Source organism: Podarcis pityusensis, assembly GCF_964106645.2.
Source record: "Podarcis pityusensis genome assembly, chromosome: 12".
NCBI lineage: Eukaryota > Metazoa > Chordata > Lepidosauria > Squamata > Lacertidae > Podarcis > Podarcis pityusensis.
In genome coordinates this window covers 41,419,432-41,432,032 of record NC_138037.1, presented here as the reverse complement: position 1 = coordinate 41,432,032, position 12,601 = coordinate 41,419,432, and the positions used below count along the sequence as shown (strand labels likewise).

General features: G+C 45.2%; 1 protein-coding gene across 1 annotated transcript in view; it reads right to left on the bottom strand.

The window, feature by feature from the left end:
• Nucleotides 1-11,997, bottom strand: part of UBE2E1 (ubiquitin conjugating enzyme E2 E1) — a 57,850-nt gene extending 45,853 nt beyond the window's left edge. Inside the window, exons 1-3 of the mRNA XM_080975107.1 lie at nt 11,839-11,997; nt 10,476-10,654; nt 9,091-9,141 (exon numbers count right to left, since the gene is read on the bottom strand). Of these exons, the coding sequence (XP_080831233.1) occupies nt 9,091-9,141; nt 10,476-10,627 (203 nt within the window). The 5' untranslated portion in view covers nt 10,628-10,654; nt 11,839-11,997. The remainder of the gene's footprint in view (nt 1-9,090; nt 9,142-10,475; nt 10,655-11,838) is intronic.
• Nucleotides 11,998-12,601: the final 604 nt, after the last annotated feature.

The following is a 12,601-nucleotide window of genomic DNA, read 5'->3' as shown; positions in this document are numbered from 1 at the left end:
GAAATTCCAGGGCTATGAACCCCATGGATTATCTGAACTGATACCAAACTGCATGTGTGGTCTTCTATATGCTAACTTTCACAACCTGCACAAAAGACTGCCACTAAAGACTGTTTGCACTCACTAAGTACATTTTTTTGCATCGTTTCCAAAGTATCTGCTACTTCTTTGCAGTGCAACAGATGTATCTTCGACAATAGCACTATCTCGTTGATCAAAATAGCCCAGGAAACATCCCAAGGTTTTAGATAAGCTGAGCTACATAAACTAAATCACTGTTTGCATATGATTACTTTGGCATAAGGCTTTCCAGATCATGGTTTCTACTGTAACCCCTACCCTGCTCACAAGACGCAAGTAAGATGTGCTCACAGCACCGCAAGCGTTATCAAAATGTGTTTCCAATGGGTCGCAAAGACAGTTAAAATAATAAAGGTAAGTGGTATGTGGATATTTCAAACTTCAATTCTTTGCCAAAGCAGCTTCCAAAATCTGTCATTTTTCATATTTGGCAGGCAAGGCACTCAGCTCATTAGGGAATTACTTAGAAAGGGTGCACCAAACAGAAAATCACTACAAAAAATCAAGCTAACTATTGCCGCATGATCTAAACTAAACAAACCTTGCCATTAGTATCTATGCCTCTGGTGTTTTGGGGAGGTGTTTTTTAAAAGGAAGAAGAAGAAGAAGAAGAAGAAGAAGAAGAAGAAGAAGAAGAAGAGAATCAACTGAAACTGTTTGCTGTGCAAAGTAATTGTGGGCTCCCAGGAAATATCACCCAGTTTGTTTTTTTTATCATCCTGCTGTAAAGCGAACTTTACAGGTGAAGTAGATGTACTCAATCAGACCAACTGGTCTGTCTAGTTCCAATACTATCTCCCTCAGCAACACTCCAAGGTCTCTGGGACCCAAGATTAGTTTTACGGAGAAATGTCAGGCATAGAAGCTGAACGTCTTCTGCATGCAAAAGCTCGTGTCCTACCACTGTGTTCCAGCCCCTACCCAGAAGAACAAGTGCAGCCCCCAAGACATTTTGGCACAGACAGAGGGGCTGAGATAAATTGCAAAATGTGCTGGAAATAGTGCTAAACAATCAGAAACGAGGATGCAGGTTTAAAAGGAAACAGGCTCAATTATTACTGTTTTTTAAATCGTGCTGATTCCAATGGATGGCCATTTGAAGTGCTTACTCAAATATTTCAGGAGAGTGTTGCTAATTGAGGCCAAATGCCTATCAAAGGCAACATCCTATCTCTCTCAAGTGACTTACTTGATGCCCATGGAAGGCATAGCTGTCTGCCACGTTATTAGAGAAGCAGTAGACACTGTGTGGCAAGTGGCCCCTACCCTTACAGGTAAAGGTAAATGACCCCTGGAAGGTTAAGTCCAGTCAAAGGCGACTATGGGGTTGCGGCGCTCATCTTGCTTTCAGGCCGAGGGAGCCGGCGTTTGTCCACAGACAGCTTTCCAGGTCATGTGGCCAGCATGACTAAACTAAGGTTACCAGACGTCCCCATTTTCCGGGGACAGTCCCTGGATTTACAAATCAGCCCTCATACAAAATCCATTAAAGTTGAAAAGTGTCCCTGGATTCATTAAAAAAAATATATGGTAACCTTAGACTAAACCGCTTCTGGCGCAACGGAGCACCGTGACGGAAATGCCGTTAACCTATTTCTGTACTTGTACTAGTGTGCCTTTGAACTGCTAGGTTGGCAGGAGCTGGGACCGAGTAACGGGAGCTCACCCCATCAAGGGGATTCGAACCGCCGACCTTCTGATCGGCAAGCCCAAGAGGCTCAGTGGTTTAGACTACAATGCCACCCACGTCCCTCACTTTTTCACCTTACAGCCACCAGACAGCAACAGCAACTTAGTTTTTCCACACATCTATGGAGAAGTGCCGAAAAAATTACGCTGATCAAACACAGCCCACGCTCCGTGCCACCTACTGCTGCATTTAATTTTGGAATTAAACTGTTGCAGAACAATTGTGACCAAGCCAACCATCCTAGTTCAGGATGCTGTTAATCCAATGAGCCACAAGAATGACAATTACTTAGCAACCGTCCCAGTCAGGCCCAATGCTAGAGAGTGCCCAGGTGGGGCAATGGCCAAGGGCCCAGACCTTCAGTGGGGCCCCTCCAAGACCTCCAATCAGATGCAATAGGCAGGCAAGCAGTTGCTGTTGCCGTCACACATCTTAAATCTCTAGATCCTTAAACTTCAAACCCTCCCCACTGAATCTCTTCTGAAACAGATCTTTGCTGACTGAGGAAGAGCTCCTTACTGCCATGAAGATCTTGAATTTCTTTGGGGCTTTGTGTGCCCTCCAGCTGTTCTGTCCACCCTGTTTGGGGAGCCACTACCCCAGTCCCAAGAAATATGGTTGCTGCTTGTGGTTGCCTATGGCGAGAGGAGGCAAAGGCGCACTCCACATGCAGAGCAGCACTTAACTTTTATCTGCATTTAAGCAGGAGGTTCTTTTCATCATTGCAGGTAAAGCCACCAAGAGCAATGCTTAATTTCTAATAAATGAAATAATCAAACTCTTGCGTGAACTGGATGCGGTAATTAAATCTGAAAGCACGGGATTAGTACATTAACGGCAGATTAAAAGTGAGGATTTTATTCAGAGCTGTGCCCTGAAAGGCTGTTCAGTACTGAGGGCATTGTAATATAGAAAGGAATTTTATATCTTCATTTGGATAATGTTTTGCAAAAAGCTTTCCCAAAAAAGTGATAAATCTGCCTGAGAGAAACATGTGCTAACTGAACAGTCTCTAATCATTATTGGCTTTAATTTATATTTAAAAAAGTAAAAAGAAACTAATGTAGGTCTTTCTACAGGTTTAACTACCAATTTCTCCATATGAACCTTATTGTACACTGTTCCTTAAGTATTTGCTTCACATTATGTAGGAATTTTTCAGCTAATAAACATTTATAAAGTACTCTCCATATCACGTCACCACTGACAAAAAACAGAAAGCATACATATGCAAAATGAACTTGGCATTCACAAATGTCTCTTTCAAGCCAGTGAACAAAGGGAAGAAAAACCAAAACTCTCATCTTGGTTAAACAGCTGCAGAGTATTCCTGCATTATGGAGTGCTAGAAAGCAGCCCATTTAACGCATTTGCCCAGGCAATAGCTGCTCAAGGGAACACATTCGTTCATATAGCATTTCTTGCAAAACAATAAAAAATTGTGTATTTTAAATCCTTGATTCTTAAAAATATGCACTTGCATATAGTTCCACTGATATTAAGGAGACCAAATCTGTATAAGTTTTTGAAGAATTAAGATACTGGGGCACAGATTAATTAATATATGAAAGTAGAGTTCAGTTCTATTGTCAGATTTTTTTTTAAGCCTTCACTGAGTTTAGAGGGAGATTTAGGGCTATTGAAAAAACACCAATAATTTATTGCTGCACAACTTGTGAAATTGAATTCAAATTTCTCAGTTCCATCTCTGCAAATCAGAGATAATATCCCATTCATTTCTGTGCAATTTGTATTATGTATTACTTTCTAGCATGACATTAACATTTATCCAGTCCTCCCCCTCCTTTATTATTATTTCAGGTCAAAAGGTTTGTAGGCATTTTTGGAGAGAGAAAAGTTACAAGAAACAACATCTGGACAAACTAATAGGATTCATGCATATTGTGCATATTTGAAATAGGAGTTTTACTATTAGTTTTCCCTGAAGGTTTCTAAATCACACAAACCTGAAAAACAACCTTAAAATGCTCCTGTTATTAGAGAGACAAAATGTTAGATTAGTTATGAAGTCCAAACTGTACTTTGTGAGACTATGCTGTTATTTGCACTTTTTCTTCTGCGACCTACGAAATTCACGCAAATAGGTATGGGGGGGGGGAACCACCCGCTTTGTTTTCCTTCGCCCAGCCCAGTACGTTTGCACAACTCTTAAGGAAATTCTATGCTACTATTAAGTGCTTTAAAAGAGACGTTTATTGAAATTCCAATAGACAGCACTATTTCTTGCTAGCCAGATGTGATCCTTTGGACGTCAAAGCCCTATCTTCTATTTAAGCCCCAGTCAAAACGTGCCTTCAGTTCTCTCGTAATAACTGCCAAGCAAGAACCCAAGCAATTTCACAAATGCATAAGGAAAACTGCTCACCCTCCCATGGAAACTCTCCAACAAGTGTCAAGTTAGCACATCAAAATGCACGAGACAAACAGAAACTCTGCAGTATTACCCGGAAAGATGGCATTTAAAAGAACACAAATATCTCAAACCAAAAATGGCAAATAAAATAAAATAAAAATTGCTGACACTGGCAGACTAAGGATTTTACACAAAGCCCCTTTCTGAGAAACAATTTGCTCTCTTCCCTTTCTTAGGGGTCCTCATGAAAGTTTGGTGTGTAGCTGCTTTCGAGGGCTCGCCGCTGCTCCTTTTTGCCCATGTTTGTTGCTGCTCTTCAGTCTGTTGTGCAGTAATTGTTGCGTACGCAAACTGGGTGTACTCGGGGCGATTTCTAGCCTTTGGTGCACATTCCCAAAGTGCACCGAGTCAATAAAAGAAAGCACTTTTCTGCACACATCTGGAGCATTTCAAGTCAGGTTTCATTCCCAGACCATAAAGCGAAAGCGTGTGAAACCTGATCCCCTGGAAAGTACTGCCATCTGAATGCAGGGGGGCTGCTTCCAACAACCATGGAGATCCTTATCAGGTATGGAGCAAAGGGAGAGGGGGGGCTTGGGGACAAGGAAGGCGATCTTGCATGTTATCAAGGAGGAGATGCAACAGCAGTGTGGTATGACAAGAGCAGCCAGAAGAAGCCGCACTATTTTAGTACAGTCTAACTTTGGTTGACAAATGTAATCCATTCTGGAAGCCCGATCAGCTTCCAAAACGTTCGACAACCGAGGCGTGGTTGCAGGAGCTTCCTGCACTCAAGCGGAAGATGTGTTGGACGTTCGGCTTCTGAAAATGTTAGAAACATTTACTTCCGGATTTTTGGTGTCCGGGAGCCAGCCGAAACATTCCAAAACGGAGCCGTTTGGGAACTGAGGTCTGACTGTACCATCAAACATATACATAAAGGTAAAGGGACCCCTGACCATTAGGTCCAGTCATGACTGACTCTGGGGTTGCGGTGTTCATCTCGCTTTATTGGCTGAGGGAGCCGGCGTACAGCTTCCGGGTCATGTGGCCAGCATGACTAAGCCGCTTCTGGTGAACCAGAGCAGCACATGGAAACGCCATTTACCTTCCCGCTGGTAAAAGGTAAAGGTACCCCTGCCCGTACGGGCCAGTCGTGTCCAACTCTAGGGTTGTGCGCCCATCTCACTTAAGAGGCCGGGGGCCAGCGCTGTCCGAAGGCACTTCCGGGTCACATGGCCAGCGTGACAAGCTGCATCTGGCAAGCCAGCGCAGCACACGGAACGCCGTTTACCTTCCCGCTAGTAAGCGGTCCCTATTTATCTACTTGCACCCAGGGGTGCTTTCGAACTGCTAGGTTGGCAGGCGCTGGGACCGAGCAACGGGAGCACACCCCGCTGCGGGGATTCGAACTGCCGACCTTCTGATCGGCAAGTCCTAGACTCTGTGGTTTAACCCACAGCGCCACCCGCGTCCCTAAACATATACATAAAACCTGACAAAAGAAGGATTGAGCCACTGCCAGAAGCAAATGGCCACTTTCACAGGAACTGCTTCAGCAGTTTTCACACATTTCCCATGCCTGCACAGTTACAGCACCACATGCAACCTTCACTATGTATGCCCATATATTATCATCTCTGCTCTCCTCCAAATACTTTGTCTGTAGTTATCACGGACGGTGAGAGGCTGAATGTATACTTCTCAAACCAAACAGCAACTGATGTGATGGTGCATTTTAAAGACTATATTTGTTCCTAGGAATAAGATAATGCCCGTCCGCCAGATCCTTTGAATTTAGCAGCTCCAAAGATTACCACTCAAATTAAAAGGGACCGTTTCCCACATTAACCATATCCACAAGTGCGAGGGACAAAAAGGCATTCTTAGTGTCACTTGTGAAAGCAGCCTATGGCAGGGGGCTTCACGGTGAGCCCCCTCGAGGAACAAAAGCAACAATCCAAGCTTTCTCGAGCGTAGCCAAGACAAAACACAGGCAGCCGGTTCACTGGCAGTGCTCAACCTTGTCCTGAAGGCAAACACATCAAATGAAAGGGGAGATGCAGGACATCATGGGCTCACAGAAAGCTTTAAGGTCCTTGTTGGGAAAACTCATAGAAGAAGCAAAAAGTATATGAGGAATAAACCTACAGGCCCCCCCGTCACCAATAATATTCAGGGCATGCAGCTATGCTGTAGCAGCTTAGGTGGGGTGAAATGTGATTCCATTCTGTCTTTAAAAAGACAACAAGGAGCTTTTTGGCTCTACGTCCTCTGAAATCATAGCGGCACTAAAGATCACACTGCAAAATCCTAAAAAAAATTGTGCATTTCTCACATCTGTAATGGGCCGCTACAGCAGTCTCCAATCCTGAATGAGAGCAGCATGAGACTAGGAGAAAGCAACCTTGCCAGGCCAATGCTACTGGTATAAAGGTATGGATCTTTCCCACAGCATCAGCTAACAGCTGGATTCACACTGAATACATAAAGGCAGGGGTAGTCAATGTGTTACCCTCCAGATGTTGTTAACTCCAACTCCCATCAGCACCAGCCAACATGACCAATGGTCAGGGGGTGCACCGCAAAGGTTACTCCTGTGTTAGGAAATGGCAACACATAGGCTATTTTCACACGTGATACATAAATCTGTTGTAGCCTGTGCTGTGCCTGTGATTTTAATGCAACACCTACACGGGCTAGAGAAATGGCTCTGTTCCACGAGAACATATCCATGCATCTACAAAATACTTTAAAATATTATTTTGTGTGACAAAGCAAACACATCCCCAAAAGATGCCGTCATTTTCATAACGGATTTAAGATGCGAATGAAGAGAGAACAATGTTTTGAGACACAATTTTGTGCCCCCAAGCAAATAAGTGCCAACAATGAAGTTACTCTAAAACTCAAGATTCAAGGTTTCTAGGTCCCCCCCCCCACTTCCTCCTCCTCTCACTACCAATTATGAGCCAAATCAAGGCTAGCATACTTCTCTCAAGTTCAACACAATCCACAGGAAAAAGAAACTTGAAAACATCCAAACTTCTGCTCACATATACGATTTGAAGTGCAAGATTCCTCTGATCACCAGGTAGTTTAAAGTCCTTGTAGCATAAACCAATTTTTGCCCCTCAAAAGGCTTGAGCAAAGCAAACATCTCTGTATTGTGCCTCAAAGTTTATGATTCCCGGTGGACTGCACTAGTGAAATAAGAAACCACATCTACAGTCATTATATTCTGACAAGGTAATTTGCTAGCATAGCCCTGAAAGGCACCAAGTTCATATACAAGCTGTTTAGAGAGAGATAACTGTTGCGAGATTACTTGGATGATTTGGACATACACTTCGATCAGGCAGGGTAAGAGCGAAACCATTAACAAGAATGCAACACTGAGAACAGCAGATTCCAAAAACCCACATAGCAAATTCACAACCATGATTAATTTAAACCGCATGAAGCTTCAGCAACAAGACAAAGCCATTTGTCATGCATGTTTTTAAAGTCTCTCTTATCAAACACCAACGACTAAAAATCTTTAACATCATAATACATTTGTATCAGTCATCTCCCCTCTTTCATCCAGGCATCAGTCACTGATAATGTTCCTGATCCCGTTGCAATGGGGACTTCGGCCAATAGAAGGAAATACGTCTTTAGCTGATCCTGTTAAATAAACAGGGCAGCCCTTCGTTAAGCCCAGACCTCTGCTCTCCTCACATATTTTCCTCCCAGTTTCTTCACGTGATGGCTGGATTTTAAAATGAAACTTTAACAGTCGCATCATTTGCTTGCTGGAGCAGTCATAAAGGAATGGGAACGTCTTGCAGGTAGAGGAAGCAAGCTCCACCCTAAGTGTTCTAAAAGACGGATCGTTTCACCGGCTGCCACCATCAATAGCAACTGGCTCGAAAGTGGTTATTAGCAGCCTGGACAGATAAAGATGCTCTCTAGAAACAGCAGCCTCAACTGTGACAGCATGTGCTGAAAGTAGCCTTCCTGTTTAATTAACAAGGGGCAAGCACGGACCATCTATACTGTATTACCCCATATCTAAATGCTCAGGGGCTACAAAAGCTAAGTGATAACCTAAGAAGCAGCTTAGCAGGTACTTTCAGAAAGTGTCTAAATCTTTTAACACACAGCTCAAACACTCATTTTATAAAAGGCAACGACATCCCCCGGGGTGTGCTTTCACCAGATTACATGCATGCTCTTAAGGTGCATATGCTGAGCTAGGAACTCAAATCTCGCTCCTATTGCATGCAGCACTGCACGGCGCAGAGGCATAACAACTTGAAAAAGCAGCAACAGGTCTTCCGTCCCCGTCCCCCCCACAAATTGAATGCAATAATAAGCATGATGCAATTTGGAATGATACCTATAAATGCAAAAGAGGTGACGGGAACGTGCATTTTCATATCCTTCACAACTGCCCAGCCACAGAAATATATATACATTCACACAGCATGACAACCAATGATGCAATCCACTCCTAATGCAATTACTTCTGAAGTACAATAAAAATAAGCACAAGAAACAGAATATTCACATCTGGAATTCACCTCCTGAGCCTCAAAGGCCATAAGGAATTATTCCAAGCCATTCGGAAAATATACTCTGCATCAACATTTCAGAACCAAAAATTGTATTTAGAAGTAATAACCCGTCAAGTGCTCTCCAGTCTTCCTCATTACCATCGTAGGTGCGGTAGCTGCCACCCCACAAAACGTCCTGCATTTAACTGGTAAGATGCATTCATTTCCCTGCCCTTCTGCAAGCAGCAGCCAACAACTGCATGTAGGAAAACACAGAGTGCAATGATATCATGCCGTGTCACGTGCCTTATTTAACTAAACATGGAAGGCAATAGAGGTTGGAGGTAGCCACACTTAATTGCAACACGTAGTCCAGCCATTAGAAAAGATGGATCAACACATACCTGCAGTTGGGAGGTGGATCTAAGGTGATGTCAGCCAACTCCTTCTGAATCCTACAGCAAGAAACCAAAAGAGAAGGCAAATCTTACACAGGGAATTCAAGAGATGAAAGCAGTATGACTTTCCCAAGTAACATCCACACACAAAAAAACTATTGATAGGGATAAAGGGCAAGCTACATAAATCTACTAAGGTCGATCCAGGTCCATTATTTCCAAACCTTAGTGATCTTCATAACACTGCAACTATTATACCTGCTTTATAGTCAGAAACACAGGGCAAAAGACGCTGTTTTGCTCAAATTAATGAGTCCAAAACTCATGCCAACTTTCGGTCAAGTCTAGCATTCTGTGCAGTGAAACATACTAGATCCCCACAGAAGAAGCAGAAACAAATGACATACCAATTGGGTCACCTTAATGCCATCACAGGTATGAGAGAATAAATAGTACAGAGTTCCCCTTCACTAACCACAACAGAAAAGATCCAAACATCAATGATGTTAGCAACAAAATTCCCACTGATTTTTATCACTAAGCAGCAAAAGTAAGGACATTTTTCTGTTTGTTTCTTCCTCCCCAAAATTAATTAGCAGTCAATACAAATACTAGTGTGTGCCCTCTCCTCTGTAAAATTCCTCATGAAAGGCTCCTCCTCTTTCCATACCAATGTGACACCTTAATTTCAGTAGAAACAAGATGGAGAGCGCTGGACCCATCAGACAATTTTTTGGAAATACCAATTCAAATCCCAGCTACACAAGGAGGTTCATAAGCATAAGGGTGAGATTTGTACGTTTTCAATAAGAACACTCGTCTTATTGAAGCAACAGTGATCTTTTGCATCAAAGTTTGAAAGCTGAATTGTGATGAATTTGAAAAAAAGAAAAGATCGACTCTAAATGCGAGCAACGATAGAAAGTAGCATTTTTTTCTCCCTGGGAGACTACTATTTTAACACCTAATTGGATGAACTCAATGCAGATACCAAATCTTAATTAATCTACATCACACTACTGCACACTGACTACGGTCACCATCCACCAGGAAAGCTTGTGAAGAAATTAAGAGTTTTGCCCAAGGCTACGCAGTAAGTTGGTAGCAAAGCAGGAATTGAGGTACTCTTGGTTTGAAGTCACGGGCTCTGAACTTTTCTGCTGGCGGATACAGGTGATAATGACAAGTTTCAAGAAGAAGGTTAGAGGTATGGTTAGGTAAAAAAACTGAGATTCTTTAAAACAAAAATAATGCACTTGGGGAGTGGGCAATAATGTTGATGGGGGGTGGGCTGTAATTGTTTTGCAGAAAGAGCATACGCCAGAAAGGTATTTAGTGAAGAAAAGCCATCGCAACAACTATAAGGAAGAGAATGCTATGGACAATCTCACCTCTTGGCACTGGTGGAAAGCAGCTTGGAATTTTTACTCATGCTGACTTTACTTTCCTTCTTCTTAGGTGTGCTTGTCTCTTTCTCGGTCTGTTGGTTGGAGGACGAAGATGAGGAAGAGCTAGTGCTGGCCCTCGAATCGTCATCCGACATAGCTACCCCACACTACGTACCCCAAACCTGGAGTGGGAACGGGGGGGGGGGAGGGGAGAGAGGGAAACGGGGAACAGTTAACACTTGGACAAGGAGCCACGGGGGTCTTGGGTCAAGCTCTTAGAAAACATTTTCTACTTCTCTTTGCAGGGAGAAAGAATGAATAGATTCAAAGAGAAGCCCCCACCCACAAGTTTCAGCAACATTTAGTGCCAGCTCCTCTCTGGGCGAGGGGGACGCGCAGACCATAATAATTAATAAAAGGGGAAACTGGGATTAGGGAGACGAAGCAATTTCCTTACATGCCGCCTCTAACCCTTTCACACAGGACCCCCTCCGACCCCCTGCTTTCCCCCTCCAAATAGCATCCACGACACACGGAGATAAAGGGGTCAGATAACAGAGGCTAGAGAGTGGTGGAAACATTGGTATTCTACAAGGTTGGGGCGAAGTAAGAAATTCGGGGGGGGGGGTACTAGGAAAAACTGGGAGGCTGCTGAAAGAGGTGAGGTGGAAAACTCACCACCACAGGAAGTGAGGGTTGGGGGGGGGGAATACTTTTCAGAAGGTGCATAATGGGGACTAGTAATTAGGGACTGGGGGGGGGGGCAGAGATGACCCAGGAAAAAGGGGAATGCCCTGGAGGGGGGAGAGGAGAAATCCGTAGTGGGTGCGAAAGAGGAATCGGTATTGTGGGCAGGGGGTGTCTATAGAGTATACCCCCCTCCAACTTGGGGGGGGGGGGAGCAGCTAGCTACTCCTCAAGGGGCTCCCAGCCCCTTCTTCCTCCTCTACTTCTAAACGCCCCCCCTTGGCTTTTGTTTTACTACCCTTCCCCACCCCCCAAAACAACACGCCTCCCTCCCCACCACCTCATCCTTCTCGGTTTGCAAGACGGGGTGGGGAGGGGAGAGAAACCTGCCCCCCCCCCGTCCGCGCACCCTCCGGCCTCCCCCGGCTCCCAGGGGTGCGGGGCGAGACCTGTCAGCTCTCCTCCCCCCAAATACTCCCTACCCGCCCCGACGTCTCCTCTGCCCACCCGGGTCTCCCTCCCTCCCCCCGCTGCCATCTCCTCTCGGCTCCCTCCCCCCCCCCCCGGGAAGCCCCCAAGCCCCCGCCGCCCTCCTCCGCGCCCTCGGGGGGAGGCCAGGCGCGGCGGGGGCGTCTGCGCCCGTCGAGGGTGAGAGTCGGGGCGCCCCCTCTCCCCCTACCTCTCTCCCTTTGTGTCTGGCGCTCCTCCTCGGTGCGGCTGGGCCTGGCCACTCGTGTCTCTCTCGCGGGGAGAGAAGCGGAAGTGCTGCAACAGCAACTATTAAGCAGGCAATGGCTTCCCCGCCTGCCGCTCTGCCTTGCCGCCCCCCCGCCCGCCGCCGCCTTCCCGCAAGCAGGGGAAGGGGAAGGGGGGACAGACAGCCGGTGTCACCCTACAGTGTACAAGAAACGCTACACACACACACACACACACACACACACACACAGTATATATATATATATATATATATATATACACACAGACACACACACATATAGATGTATATACACACATACACGCACGGTGCTTTTTTCTGCAGGTACGCAGGGGTACGCATACCCTAAACATTTTGTGAATCTAAGTTTGGCCTCATTGAGGGGCAGTACTGCAATATGAGTGGGAAAATGAGAGTACCCCTAAACATTTTTTGAGGAAAAAGCACTTCACACACAAACATATATGTATTATATATATGCATACGCGCGCGCACACACACACACTCTTTTTCCCTCTGTCTTCCCACCAAAGTGTGGTCGTGCCCCCCCCAAAGCACAAACATGCACCCCATCGAAAGAGGGCTTTCCCGGGGCCACGATGGCTCTACATGCCACCCGCCACCCCACACTCACCTCTCTCTGTCTCCCCTTTGGAGGTGCGGGGGAGAGGGATAAAAAGATGCTGAAGCCTTATTTACCTAGGGATCCATCAGCCACGCCATCCCC